This window comes from Rhipicephalus microplus, chromosome 6 (assembly GCF_043290135.1).
Source record: "Rhipicephalus microplus isolate Deutch F79 chromosome 6, USDA_Rmic, whole genome shotgun sequence".
Classification (NCBI taxonomy): domain Eukaryota; kingdom Metazoa; phylum Arthropoda; class Arachnida; order Ixodida; family Ixodidae; genus Rhipicephalus; species Rhipicephalus microplus.
In genome coordinates, this window is record NC_134705.1 from 132,743,899 (window position 1) to 132,756,437 (window position 12,539).

General features: G+C 42.1%; 1 protein-coding gene across 2 annotated transcripts in view; it reads right to left on the reverse strand.

Annotated features, from left to right (window-relative positions):
• Nucleotides 1-1,255: 1,255 nt before the first annotated feature.
• The window catches only part of LOC142765512 (uncharacterized), a 38,726-nt gene continuing 27,442 nt past the window's right edge, over nt 1,256-12,539 (reverse strand). For both annotated transcript variants that reach the window (XM_075866616.1, XM_075866615.1), the window contains exons 13-14: nt 10,595-10,783; nt 1,256-10,392 (exon numbers count right to left, since the gene is read on the reverse strand). In XM_075866616.1, the coding sequence (XP_075722731.1) occupies nt 10,332-10,392; nt 10,595-10,783 (250 nt within the window). In that variant the 3' untranslated portion in view covers nt 1,256-10,331. The remainder of the gene's footprint in view (nt 10,393-10,594; nt 10,784-12,539) is intronic.

Below are 12,539 nucleotides of genomic sequence, written 5' to 3' on the forward strand. Positions count from 1 at the left end.
AAACTCCCCCAAGGAGCCTCAAATAAAGTTTAGGACAGCTTTACACCAGTGGTTCCAAGCCCAAAGGAACAAGGACATCGACAGCCTCCCTTGTTTATTCATCTTTATTCCTTTGTTTTGTTTTCTTTCATCATCGCCTCTTTCTGTTTCTCGCTCCTTATATCTTTTTTTGTGTTTCTTCCATTTCTTTTCTTATAGCACCGCCACGGTGGTCTAGTGGCTAAGGTACTCGGCTGCTGACCCGCAGGTCACGGTTTCGAATCGCGGCTGCATTTCCGGTGGAGGCGGAAATGTTGTAGGCTCGTGTACTCAGATTTGGGTGCACGTTAAAGAACCCCAAGTGGTCGAAATTTCCGGAGCCCTCCACTACGGCGTCTCTCATAATCATATGGTGGTTTTGGGACGTTAAACCCCACATATCAATCATATCAATTCTTTTCTTATATTTCTAATTCCCCTTTCCTTTCGATGCAATCTTTCTTTCTACAAGCTTGACTCTCCCTTTTCTTTCCTCCTCACTCTCAATATTACATCACACACTCACTCCCATTTCACACACCCCTGCTCTCACTATACTATACAGGACTTTGCTCTGGAAACATGCCTAGATAGCAGAGTAGTCAAGATACTCTTCTTATCATGGGGACATTGGTTCAAAATCTCGCCTCTTTTCAAGTTTTTTTTAGCAAGAATTTCTCTCTTTCTCTCTGTGCCTGTTCTCTCACCCATAAGAATTATCAGAATCATGCACCAAAGAAAATTTGTGCTCTTATTTTGTTAGCAAAGCAGACGACGAAGCGAGTGTGTCCTGTTCACAATGGTGATCATAAGTCTTTTTTTCTCAATTGCAGACAGACACTCAACTTTCAATGCTTCCCCGGTTGTTATTTTAAACCTCCTTACATAAAATCAATTACAATCTTTTGCACGTCACAAAATAAAGCACTAAAAACTAAGTAAGGAGCACAAGAAGATTAACAAAAAAATACCCACCCACTCACACCTTGATATAACAAATTCCAATATATAACGAACTACCAGTTATAATGAAGTGACCAATAGATTTGCCATAGTGTCATGGATAATCGTTTATAACGAATTTTTTAATACAACAAAGTATTTTCATGACAGATGCGAGTTCCTTATAATGAGGCTTGAGTGTATTATGCATGAAAGATAACTTACCTAGTGTGCACCAATCTGTGCATTGTAGGCACATTGCAATACGAAGTTGGTAATGAGAAAACAGACAGGGTGAGGTTTTTGCAGTTTGTATTTTATGAGCCTAAAATACTTATTGTGTAACAAACAAAAAAACAGACAAAACACATCATACAAAACTTTTTCATACAAGCTAAAAAAATACTTTGTGCATCACATGGGACCTACACAAAATACACTGTGTGTTAACGATCACAATGATACGCAGCACCATTCACAGCGACATTTGCAGTTGGGAGAATTCGTAATAATACTGCACTGCAAAACAAGCCTTTAAATGAAGTGCTTTCCTTGAGCGGAGTGTCTACAAAAACAGCTGGTACAGAAAAATAAACAAAAAAACTAAACCCCATTAGTCCCGAGAACACACATTGGAACACATTCATCCATTTCATAATTGATAAAAGGTAGACAGAACAGGTTAGTGTGGTAGTGTGAGGCATTTCTTGGTAGCAGACATGGTCACAGTTGAGAATCATTACTGTAGATGCATGTGTGGCTGCTTGTAATCGAAACGGTGCGGGATATCGCCACGACAGCGCAAAAAACATTTCTCGAGGTGTTCCTTGGTATAAACAAGAAGACGTATCTTTTTTTTAGAGTTGTGAACACACAAATGTTGCTCAGAACATCGGCCACAAATTTGGTTGATGCGAGGAATTGTCAAGGCACGTCAATGGAAAGCACATGCACATGCAGACAGTGTTTGTTAAATCAAAAGAAAGCGTTTACGATTGTGCTTGACGCTTGAATGCTGATGAAAACCAGGAAATGCTACCTTGGGGCAGCTATTAATACCTATTTGGATGCTTACACTTGTCACAATTTAAAAAGGAGAAGCCTAATTCTAGAGACAGGTGGTAATAAATTTGTAGTTCGTGTCATCAATTATAATTGCATAAGTATTTATGAAATATTGCAGTTATCCTAAACCCGAGGCATCATGTTTGGTACACCATAACTACCCACCGGTGTAGCAAATATATATAAGCTGCCGCAATTCAAAGCATAAATTTCAGTCAACCCTTTAATGCCTGACTTATGAAACTGCCAAAAAAATTGAAATTGTTTTCATTTTTCCAATTTAAATAGCAACCTTTCATTAATTCCACAGTTACATTATCTAAAGTGCACCTTTAATGAGTACTTTTAGGTATGTCGCCAATTCTCCACACGCCAAAAAAGTCAAGACCTTGCAATGAGAAGCGCATTTCAGAACTACGCAAAATGTCATGTGCGACGTCTTGAGTGCGTACACACCAAATAAACAAAATTATTGAATATAAAACTTTTGTCAGCCAGGCGAGAAAGAACAATGAAATGAGCACTCTTGCACATGCTTCATACTCTCCACCATCAACTACAAAACAATTAGTTCTAGCATAAAATAAATTATACAAGCCAGCGCTAGATTTTTATGCTGAAAGCTACGTTCCCGTGAGTACTTGAGAACCGACATTAAAGGTGGCACGCATTCCCTGACTTGCTTGCTCGCAGTTTTTTTTTTTGGTATGTCGCAAGTTCGCTACCTAAGGCAGTAAAGTGCATACCTAAGGCATATGAGTGCATACTTTTCCCTACGGGAGCTTTGAAAACGCTTCATTTCACATGAAAGTGGCACAATGTGGCCACTTTCACGATTAACACACATTTTGCCTGCTTTTACAGGCTTCATCACATGCTATTCACGCAAACCCCTTTGATGATGTTCATTTTTAGCTCTGGTCTGGATGCTCACATATTTATGAAAAAGACCCCAGCGATTTCCCAATGAAGTTTTACATTTACAGCAGCACATTTACATTTAGACTTGGAGCAGTGACATGCTGCCTGCCAGAGAAGTTCTGTGGTATTGGTAGTCCTAAAAATGTAATCATGGCAAAAAATACCTGCTGACTGAAGGCACAACAGTGAGGGAGCAGAGAAGATTTTCCGAAACCTCGCTTCAAGCAAGTAGGGCTGTGGAGGGAGAAAAGCAAAGGCAAGACCGACGGCCGTCCTCACAAAAACTACAAACTCAAGCAGCAAGCACTGCAACTTTCACAATCAAGGCCACTCCCTCGTACTCTTTTCATCACCCTAACCATGACACCTCGTAAATGCAGAACTGCACCATCATGTGGACATCGAGGAACAAGCTTCTAAGTTCTTTCTCACAACCTGCAGATTGTGAGGAAGATAACACCCCCTCAGCAGGAAATGCACGCAAAATATGTGGCCGATGTTGCAGCACTTAGACATCACTGTTCAAGGACGACAGCCTTGCGGCGTTTGCCACGAAGTACACCACAATCACTTATTGCTGAATAAGTGAGCCTATGAGCACCTACGAGCTTTAAAACTTGTTTTTGTTAGCAACTAGCACCCGCACAAAATCTGTCACCGGGGCGGCATGTAGATAATGTACACGTTTAAGTTATTGCCATTGGGAAGGTGCAAAACACCAGCAGGCACCAACAGTCGTAGTAGATTAAAACTTTCGAGCATTCAAAGGCACGGTGCCATTTTACAGTGAAACACCTAGACAGCCGTCTGGAAAGACAGCGAGCCAGCCGCTGCCGGCAATGGTGTGATGACACTTTGCCAACGTGGGCAGAGCTCTGGTGACACGAGGGTCGCAAAAGGCACAACGCCGGATGCACCAGCTGTATGTATTACTAGATACACAATAAACTGGCAAGCGTCATTTCTGTGGCAAGAGATATGTTAAGGTGAACACACACTATCAGCCTGCTTGGCTTTGGACACTGCCTCAGGTGCCACTTCCAAATACCATACGCAATGTGCAGCAGAGCTCAATCGTCAAAACAAAAAGGCTTCCAGCATCAAGGTGCACATTATGCTTATGTGCTACTTAAGAACAATAAGAACAAATCTGTGCTTCAAAAACTTGTAGAATGCAGCACCGCTGAACAGCCGTACCATCATCATAACATCAAGTCATGTTTTATACATGCTACGCATAATCACACTGTGATTGGTACGCCAATGTGGAGTACAGTTTCAAAATGTATGCTTGGAAATCAAGATAAAGAAGTGTTACAAAGATAGGTGAATAGAAAGGCAACGTGTCCAAGTTGTTTAGAACTTGTTCACATTCAAGTTCACGATGACATACGCTCGCTTAACTAAGGCAAGGCCACTAAAATTATTGTCTGTGATTGGTCAGTGAGGTCAACACTTTTCATTTGCCAAGTCGCCATCATACTGCAGAAGATCTAACAAACAATCAGTCTACATGAGCCTTCACAATGGTAACACTTTTAACACTAAAACAGTGTTGATTATGACTTGGTCCCAAGGTAAGCGATGACTGCAACAAATTTTCCTTCTACAGCACTACCAAGGGCACAACGTTCCTTCTCATGGCAAACCTTTGAAAGCACAACAATGCTACTAAAGCAGCCTTGTCATTTACGGCAGCTACCATGTTTACCTACATTTATGATGTCCACAACAAGATCCCAGGCCATTCACTTGCACGTTCCGAAGCAGTGGAAAAGCGCGAAGGTGACAACAAACACACTTCACATTCCCATCGCCTTCTCATCCCTACTGTGTCATGAAATCACGACTGCGCATAAAAATATGGATGAAGAAGGAAAGAGATAAACTAAAGCACCTCACAGAACCACAATATCAAGGTGGCCACAAATAAATAAAGATCTAGACATATGAGAAGACGAAAAATCAGACAACTCAATGTGTGTACCCCCGGGAATGAAATATCGTGGACCAATGAAGCCGCGTGAAGAATGAACATAAACATGCTCAATGACACAGCATCATGGCCTGCACACACGCGTCCAAGTGTACCCACACACATACAGCCTGCAATTCCAAGTTACTAAATTCATCACTCTTGTAGTTAACGCACAGTTAGGATGATGCCAGCAGCTATGATCACCTCAGCATTAGCACCTTACACTTAAACATAAAAGGAAGTAGTGATAATGTCGACAATGGCCACATTGCACATCGATAGTTCATCTTATTTTGTTTTTAAAGCATAAAAACTGTCATGCACTTCCCAAAGCTGCTATTGTCACGTACAAAAAATGTGAAATGTGGAATTCAATAGCACGCCAAATTGCTTTCCAACCATGGCTGTCATTCAGCTCACGATATGCGACCCGTGACGGTTTAGTAAAGTTACCCCACACAATTATTGCACACTGAGGAGGCCAGTTCTTTAAATCATTGTATTTACTCAACCGTGATGCATTTTTCTCAAAAATTTCGTAGCTTGAAGTGGACCCTCATGCACCAACTGCACACAAGAGAATGAAATACTGAGATTCACTCCCAAAATTTGGGCAAACCCAGTTTTAGTGGCTCTGTAATATATACCGGCAGTATTTGCACAGGCGTCCAAATCCAAATAAGTCAGACGGTCTTTGTTTGGGTACTACAGTTTGAGCAGTGCTCCAGATGCATTGGTGGTTTCATTGGCGTACAGTGGTGAGACTGACCAGGAATTTGTGTTCCTTCTTTTCGGAGTACGGGTTACACGACCCACCGAGTATGACGACTGCCTCTCGCAGAAAGCCATCTTGACAGAAATAAAGCTCAGAAATCGTTTAGCTGCTGGGCAACTTAATACTAGCGACGAATCTAAGATCGGTGGGTGGTGAAAACGGCAGGCATTCAATCGTTGACAAAAATGGGTGAAGCGATCTCGCTGCCAGAAAAGTGCACTTTTCTGGCTGTGATATCGCACTAATATGCGTAGTATAATTTTCCCTGGTAGGGCCTTGTGTTTAACCACTATAGATATATTCTTTTTTACAGGCTGAAAAGTCGCCCCTTGAGTTACGATTGCGGCTGCATCATAATCGAGTAAACACAGTAGGTCCATATCGTAAAAAAAGATTTAAGTGAAAAATATTGCAACGAGATTCAATGTGCAGGTATATTTTTTACTTGTTCTCTATCTCTAAAGGTGTTTCACACCTAATGGAGTTGCCCAATGCACCACAGGCGGTACCATCAGTTTGGTTAGTCGCTAACTAAGCACAAATAAATGTTGGTGCTAACCTCACAACCCTCGAGCTTGAGCTGTACATCCCGTAGCCCACCGTATCAAGACTGTCAAAAGCAACTGAATTCATTTCCTATGATCGTGGAAAGGTATAGATATCTCATAGATTTCCCAGATGGAAATGTGTGTTATAATAACTATTTGAATCGTACTGATAGATACAAAATCAATGCAGAAACCAAAATGGAAAAGACAAAATGCAAAATTTTGCGCATTGTTTCTTCCTGGAAACATTTTCCAATCTGAAGATGCGTAAGCCAGTATAATCCACCAACTTCGGAGCTTTTGTGAAACTCGCAGCTTGGAAAGCTCTTCTTCCTCGCAACTTCAATGGTCCACCAACATTTCCTTCCTAACAGTGTGCACATACAGCAAGCGCATGTCCTACGCTTGCTGGGATTGCATTACGTGCTTAAGTGCTTAACCAGCGCACCGCTTTCTTATTGCACATGGGAGTCTACAGAAGGGCAAGGGCGGCCCAGCCGCTGTGCTTTGTACTATTCACAAGTGGTGAGTATGTTACCTGAGCTCTTGTGCACTAAATCACCGAGGAAGAGGATGGGGGATGTCATTACCATAGTTAATAATTTATACATAGAAAAGCCATGCCATAAAATGTCTCTGCATCAACAAAAGAACATTTACGATCAGCAGGCGGCCGGACAGATGAATGCAGTGTGGACGATAATATCAAGTTTGTTCCCCATCACATGCCGCATCTAAGAGGGTGCTGAGAGCATGGCAGGAAACTGGCTGTCACATCAACACTTGAAGCATTTGGCAGGAAATACACTCAAACCTCATTATAATGTAACGGGATATAACAAAATAATGGATATAACAATGTAAAGAAAATTCCCCTTGAAGGCTCCATTGAGAACCATGCATTTTAAACCTCACTGCAACGAAGTAAAATTGACCGGTAAATGAATATAACAAACTAAATTAGTCTATCAAATAGTTTATTAGAAAAAAAAACGACTGTTGCGTGTAAAGTATATCGTTTTCTGCGGAGTTTGACGCTTGTTCGGCGCGGCTCTTTCAAAACTCCTGCGCCGACCTAGCAGCTATGCCACGCGCGGTCGAGAGAGCCGTCTTTCTCACACAGCCAGCAGAGAGGATTGAGGAAGCGCTCAGCGGGTCACATGACTGAGAAGCGGCCGCGGTGCAAAGCGATTTCCCTCCCATTTAAAAACACACGATGGAGAAGCTACAGAAGACACATTTCTTCACAAATCAGAAGACATCCGTCATTTATTGAAATAATCGGTGATGCGCGTCTGCACACGTTTGCCTTGCAGAAAGTCAGTCAATTGATTTCGCACACAATTTGCAAAGCATAATAGCGCGAGGCTAAGTCCAGGGCCAACACTATATATAAAGATGACGGCAAAGACTGTGTCTCCACTGCTGCCCTGATTTGATATGTGAGGTTTAACGTGCCAAAAACCACCACATGATTATGAGAGACACCGTAGTGGAGGGCTTCGGGAATTTCGACCACCTGGGTTTCTTTAATGTGCACCCAGATCTGAGCACACGGGCCTACAACATTTTCGCCTCCATCGAAAATGCAGCCGCCGCAGTCAGAATGAGATCCTGCAACATGCAAGTGAGCAGCCAAGTACCTTCGCCACTAGACCACCGCGGCGGGGTTTTGCTACTACCCTCTGCACCAAGAAAGGACGAGCGTCTCCACCCAGAGAGAAGCAGATCGGCATTAGAGAAAGAGTCAACTATCTGCGACAACTTTCTTGTTTTTTTCCCTCTCTCTCTTTGTGCACGGCTTTGAAAGGAGAATGGTCTCTATGTGCAGAGACGAAAAAAGGAGAAGCATGGCACAGGTGCATTGCAGATCGGCGTTTGAGAGAGAGCAAACAATCTGCCACAGTCTTTTCTTTCCTTTTCTTCTTTTCCCTCTTTGCGCACAGAGTTGAGAGGTGCCGCCACGGGATAGGACATGGTGCTGAGAGCGTTTTAGGAGTGCGGTACGTTCGAATTAACTGACGGGTGCTTGCGCGTTCGAATTAAAGGGCGTTTTCGCCCATTGGAATACATGTAGCTTTGACGGGACCACAGCGTGAATTCGAATGAACCAGAAGTTCGAATTAAGCGTGTTCGAATTAATGAAATTCAACTGTTTATTTTTTGTCGCACGCATGGTTGTGTAGCGGTACATAGGGTTGCGAGGCGGTTTCCTTTTTTGCATGCTTATAGGTGTGCGCCCATCTGAACATACATTGCCACAAACCGTTTTAATCGATATAACGAAATACATAATGGATATAACAAAATAATTGTGGCTTCCCTTCAACTATGTTATAACAAGGTTTGAGTGTAATATAATAATAAGCAATAGACATTAGTCCAGTAGAAGTGAATAGCTGCAACATGTTGTAAGAAAACCTGTAATGAAGTGAAGAGAGTGCCACCACAAGATGGGCAGAAGTGCTTGACTCATGTGTCCTGTAACATTAACAGATGTTTGTTCTACATTCAAGTTTATGGAGACTTTCTTCACTTCGTCAAATGCTTACATTGTTGCATGCATTTTCACTTGCAATTTGCAGCTATTTTTCTCGAGGGCTGTTTCCACACAATATTATGATAAGCATACTACAGATTAGTGCATGCAACTGGCCTATCACTTGTCAGAGAGCTGCAGAACATGTAAACACTGTTGCTCTGTATGTCCAATTTCCCTGTGCTTCCTGAAGTTAGTTGAGGCTGCTCTGCACTCGGTGTTAAGTTGAAATGTGTGTTTGCACATTGCCGTTCCTCTCAAAGAGTGCACACATTGTGCAGACAATGTGCAGAGCATTAAATGCACTTGCCAAGAAAAGGTGTTCCAGTTGAACACTTCTTGTGTCACAACACACAACTGACACTGACTGACTTATGAGAAATCACTTCAGGAAGAGTGTTGCAAACAACCCTTCTCCACTCCACAGCAAGCACAAGATTTCTGTGCAATAATACTTGATGTAACTAATGAGTTACATTACTGGGTCAAACTAACTTTTTGTGCTAACTAAATTTAAGTACTGGTTTAAACTAAATTCTATGGGCCCAATAGGCACCAGCTAACGAGTCATCTATTTCATGCACACAATAAACCGTTCAATACTGCAAGTTAGGCTTAGCTAAGCCTAACAAGAGGCATATTCGATCAGCAACCTGCAAGGAATTTTTCTTTCGTGTTAGATAACGAATTGTTTCATGTATGCAAATTCGCAGCATGGGAGGTTAGGTTTAGCAAGCTATGAATGACAATGCAACAATGCTGTCTCTTTTGGCCAACATTACTAGGCAATGCGAGCCAGCCAGTAGCAATAACTTACTTTTTTTTAGTCTAGTGAACATACCAATTGCAAAACTTTGAAGAACTCAGCCAATCATCTTCCCAATACCAATTCCTTTTTTACAGCACTTCTGTCCAATAAAGAATATCGTAATGAGCAAGAAATCTGAAGACTGCAACAGCTCAAAGCAAATTCAAGGAGCAGGCCTCCCAGGCAAGCATCGCTTTACTCAAGCTGAATTAACACAGGCATCTTTTCCTCCCCCATTCCCTTTTCTTTTCAAACGTTCCAGCTTTACAATAATGTCTCATAGAGACTTGTTCCCCTTAAACAATAACGGCGTTAACTGGAGAGGAGAACAGGCTTCTATAGTTACAGCACATATGTATTGCTCTAAGTGTGCAAGGAGCCTGAATATAGTGAAAACTTTTTGGCAGTGAATAATCAGCAATGGAAGTGCAGAATGTCTATAACTTCTGATTGTACATTTAACAGCACAGTGGAGAATACTAACTAACAGAGTTTCAAAAATGAAAAATAATGCACTCTGCTTTACTTTTAATAACATCTATGCAACAACCACTACACTTTAGAGCATCTGTTACAAATAAAATCTGTGGAAACACAGGCTAGCTGTGTACCAGGAAACAAAAAGAAAGAACAATTTGCTTGGAATGTTGACCTTTCCCCAGTGCCTACAGAGCTGTCTTTCAAGGGGCGAATGCTGCAACGGTAGAAAGCACCATCAGTCACATGATTCAACGTCGTCAAAAGCTGTTGTTCAGCCCAATGAGGCGTTTCTGGAAGCCGTTCACCAGTTCTTCCAACCTGTAAAAATACAAAGGAACACAAAACTAAGCGTACCGCACTTATAAAGACGTACTGTTCTTGAGAGGCACTTTTACGGTGCTGCCCTAGGAGGATCCTATAGCAAGAACTTTTACCAAATGCAAACTGATAGAAAGCCGCAACTGTAGGTTTGTTTAACTGAAGGGACAACGTAAGTAGGAAACAGAACAGCAGTCGTCACCTCTGACATTTCATCTCGGCATTTTGCCGTGACGCAGCCTCTTCGTCGAGACGTTGGCTGATCCGGCTGACTTCCTCTTTGAGTTCCAGCAAGCACGAACTTGCAGCCAGATCGATGCCGTCTTGAACCCCAATGAAGTCTGTTTGCGCTTCTGTTGATATCTTCACTCCATCAGCGGTGCCTCGATCGCTGCGTAAAGAATAAGAGTAAAGAAGAAGGTTCAGAAACAGAGAGAGGTGTAACTAGCGCTTAGAAAAAAAAAGGCATGTTCCTCTTGAGGGATAGTGGCAATCTACCTGTCATAATTTGAGAGTGCTTGCCGAATGTACTCCACCCCATTCTTATTCTTCTAGTTACTTCAATCTCGTGGTTAGGCGCTGCGGTTATTACCTGCCCTAAGTAGACATAGTCTTTTACAACTTCAAGTGCACTATTACCTATCTCGAAGCGCTGCTCCTTTCTGAGGTTGTTGTACATTACTTTCGTTTTCTGCAGATTAATTTTAAGACCCACCTTTCTGCTCTCCTTGTCTAACTCCGTAATCATGAGTTGCAATTCGTCCCCTGAGTTACTCAGCAATGCAATGTCATCGGTGAAGCGCAGGTTACTAAGGTATTCTCCATTAACTCTTATCCCTAACTGTTCCCATTCTAGGCTTCTGAAAACCTCCTGTAAGCACGCGGTAAATAGCATTGGGGAGATTGTGTCCCCCTGCCTTACACCCTTCTTGATTGGTATTCTGTTGCTTTCTTTGTGAAGCACTGTGGTAGCAGTTGATTCCCTGTAGATGTCTTCCAGAATGTTTATATATACTTCATCTACGCCCTGATTCCGCAGTGTCTGCATGACGGCTGATATTTCTACTGAATCTAACGCCTTCTCGTAATCTATGAAGGCTATGTATAGTGGTTGGTTATACTCTGAGCATTTCTCTATTATCTGATTGATAGTATGAATGTGGTAAATTGTTGAGTAGCCTGTTCGAAATCCTGCTTGTTCCTTTGGTTGATTGAATTCTAATGTTTTCTTTACTGTGTTAGCAATTACCTTTGTAAATAGCTTGTATACTACAGAGAGCAAGCTGATCGGCCTGTAATTCTTCAAGTCCTTGTCATCTCCTTTCTTATATATTAAGATGATGTTAGCGTTCTTCCAAGACTCTGGTACCCTTCCCGTCAGGAGACACCTCGTAAACAGGGTGGCTAGTTTTTCTAACACAATCTGTCCTCCATCTTTCAGCAGATCTGATGTTACCTGATCCTCACCAGCAGCTTTGCCTCTTTGCATGCTCTCCAAAGCTTTTCTGACTTCTTCTATCATTACTGGTGGGGTGCCATTTGGGTTACTGCTAGTTCTTATCGTATTAAGATCGTGGTTGTCTCTGCTACTGTACAGATCTCTGTAAAACTCCTCTGCTATTTTAACTCTCTTATCCATATTGGTAGTTATTTTGCCTTCTTTGTGCCTTAGTGCATACATCCGACTTTTGCCTATCCCAAGTTTCCTCTTCACTGCTTTGAAGCTTCCTCCATTTTTCAGAGCGTGTTCAATTCTCTCCATGTCATACCTTCTTACATCGTATATATACATCTATTAATCAACTTCGAAAGCTCTGCCAGTTCTATTTCGTCTGTTGTACTTGACACATTCATGATTTGACGCTTCTTAATTAGGTTCTTCGTTTCCTGGGAAAGCTTGCCAAAGTCCTGTCCAACTACCCTGCCTCCAACTTCCACTGCACACTCCGTAATGATACTCGTCAGATTATCATTCATTGTATCTACGCTAAGGTTGGTTTCCTCACTAAGGGCCGAGTACCTGTTCTGCAGCGACACTCTGAATTCCTGTACTTTCCCTCTCAGTGATAGCTCATTGATTGTCTTCTTGCGTATCAGTTTCTGTCGTTCCTTCTTCAAGTCGCCGTGCTTTGTACTATTCACAAGTG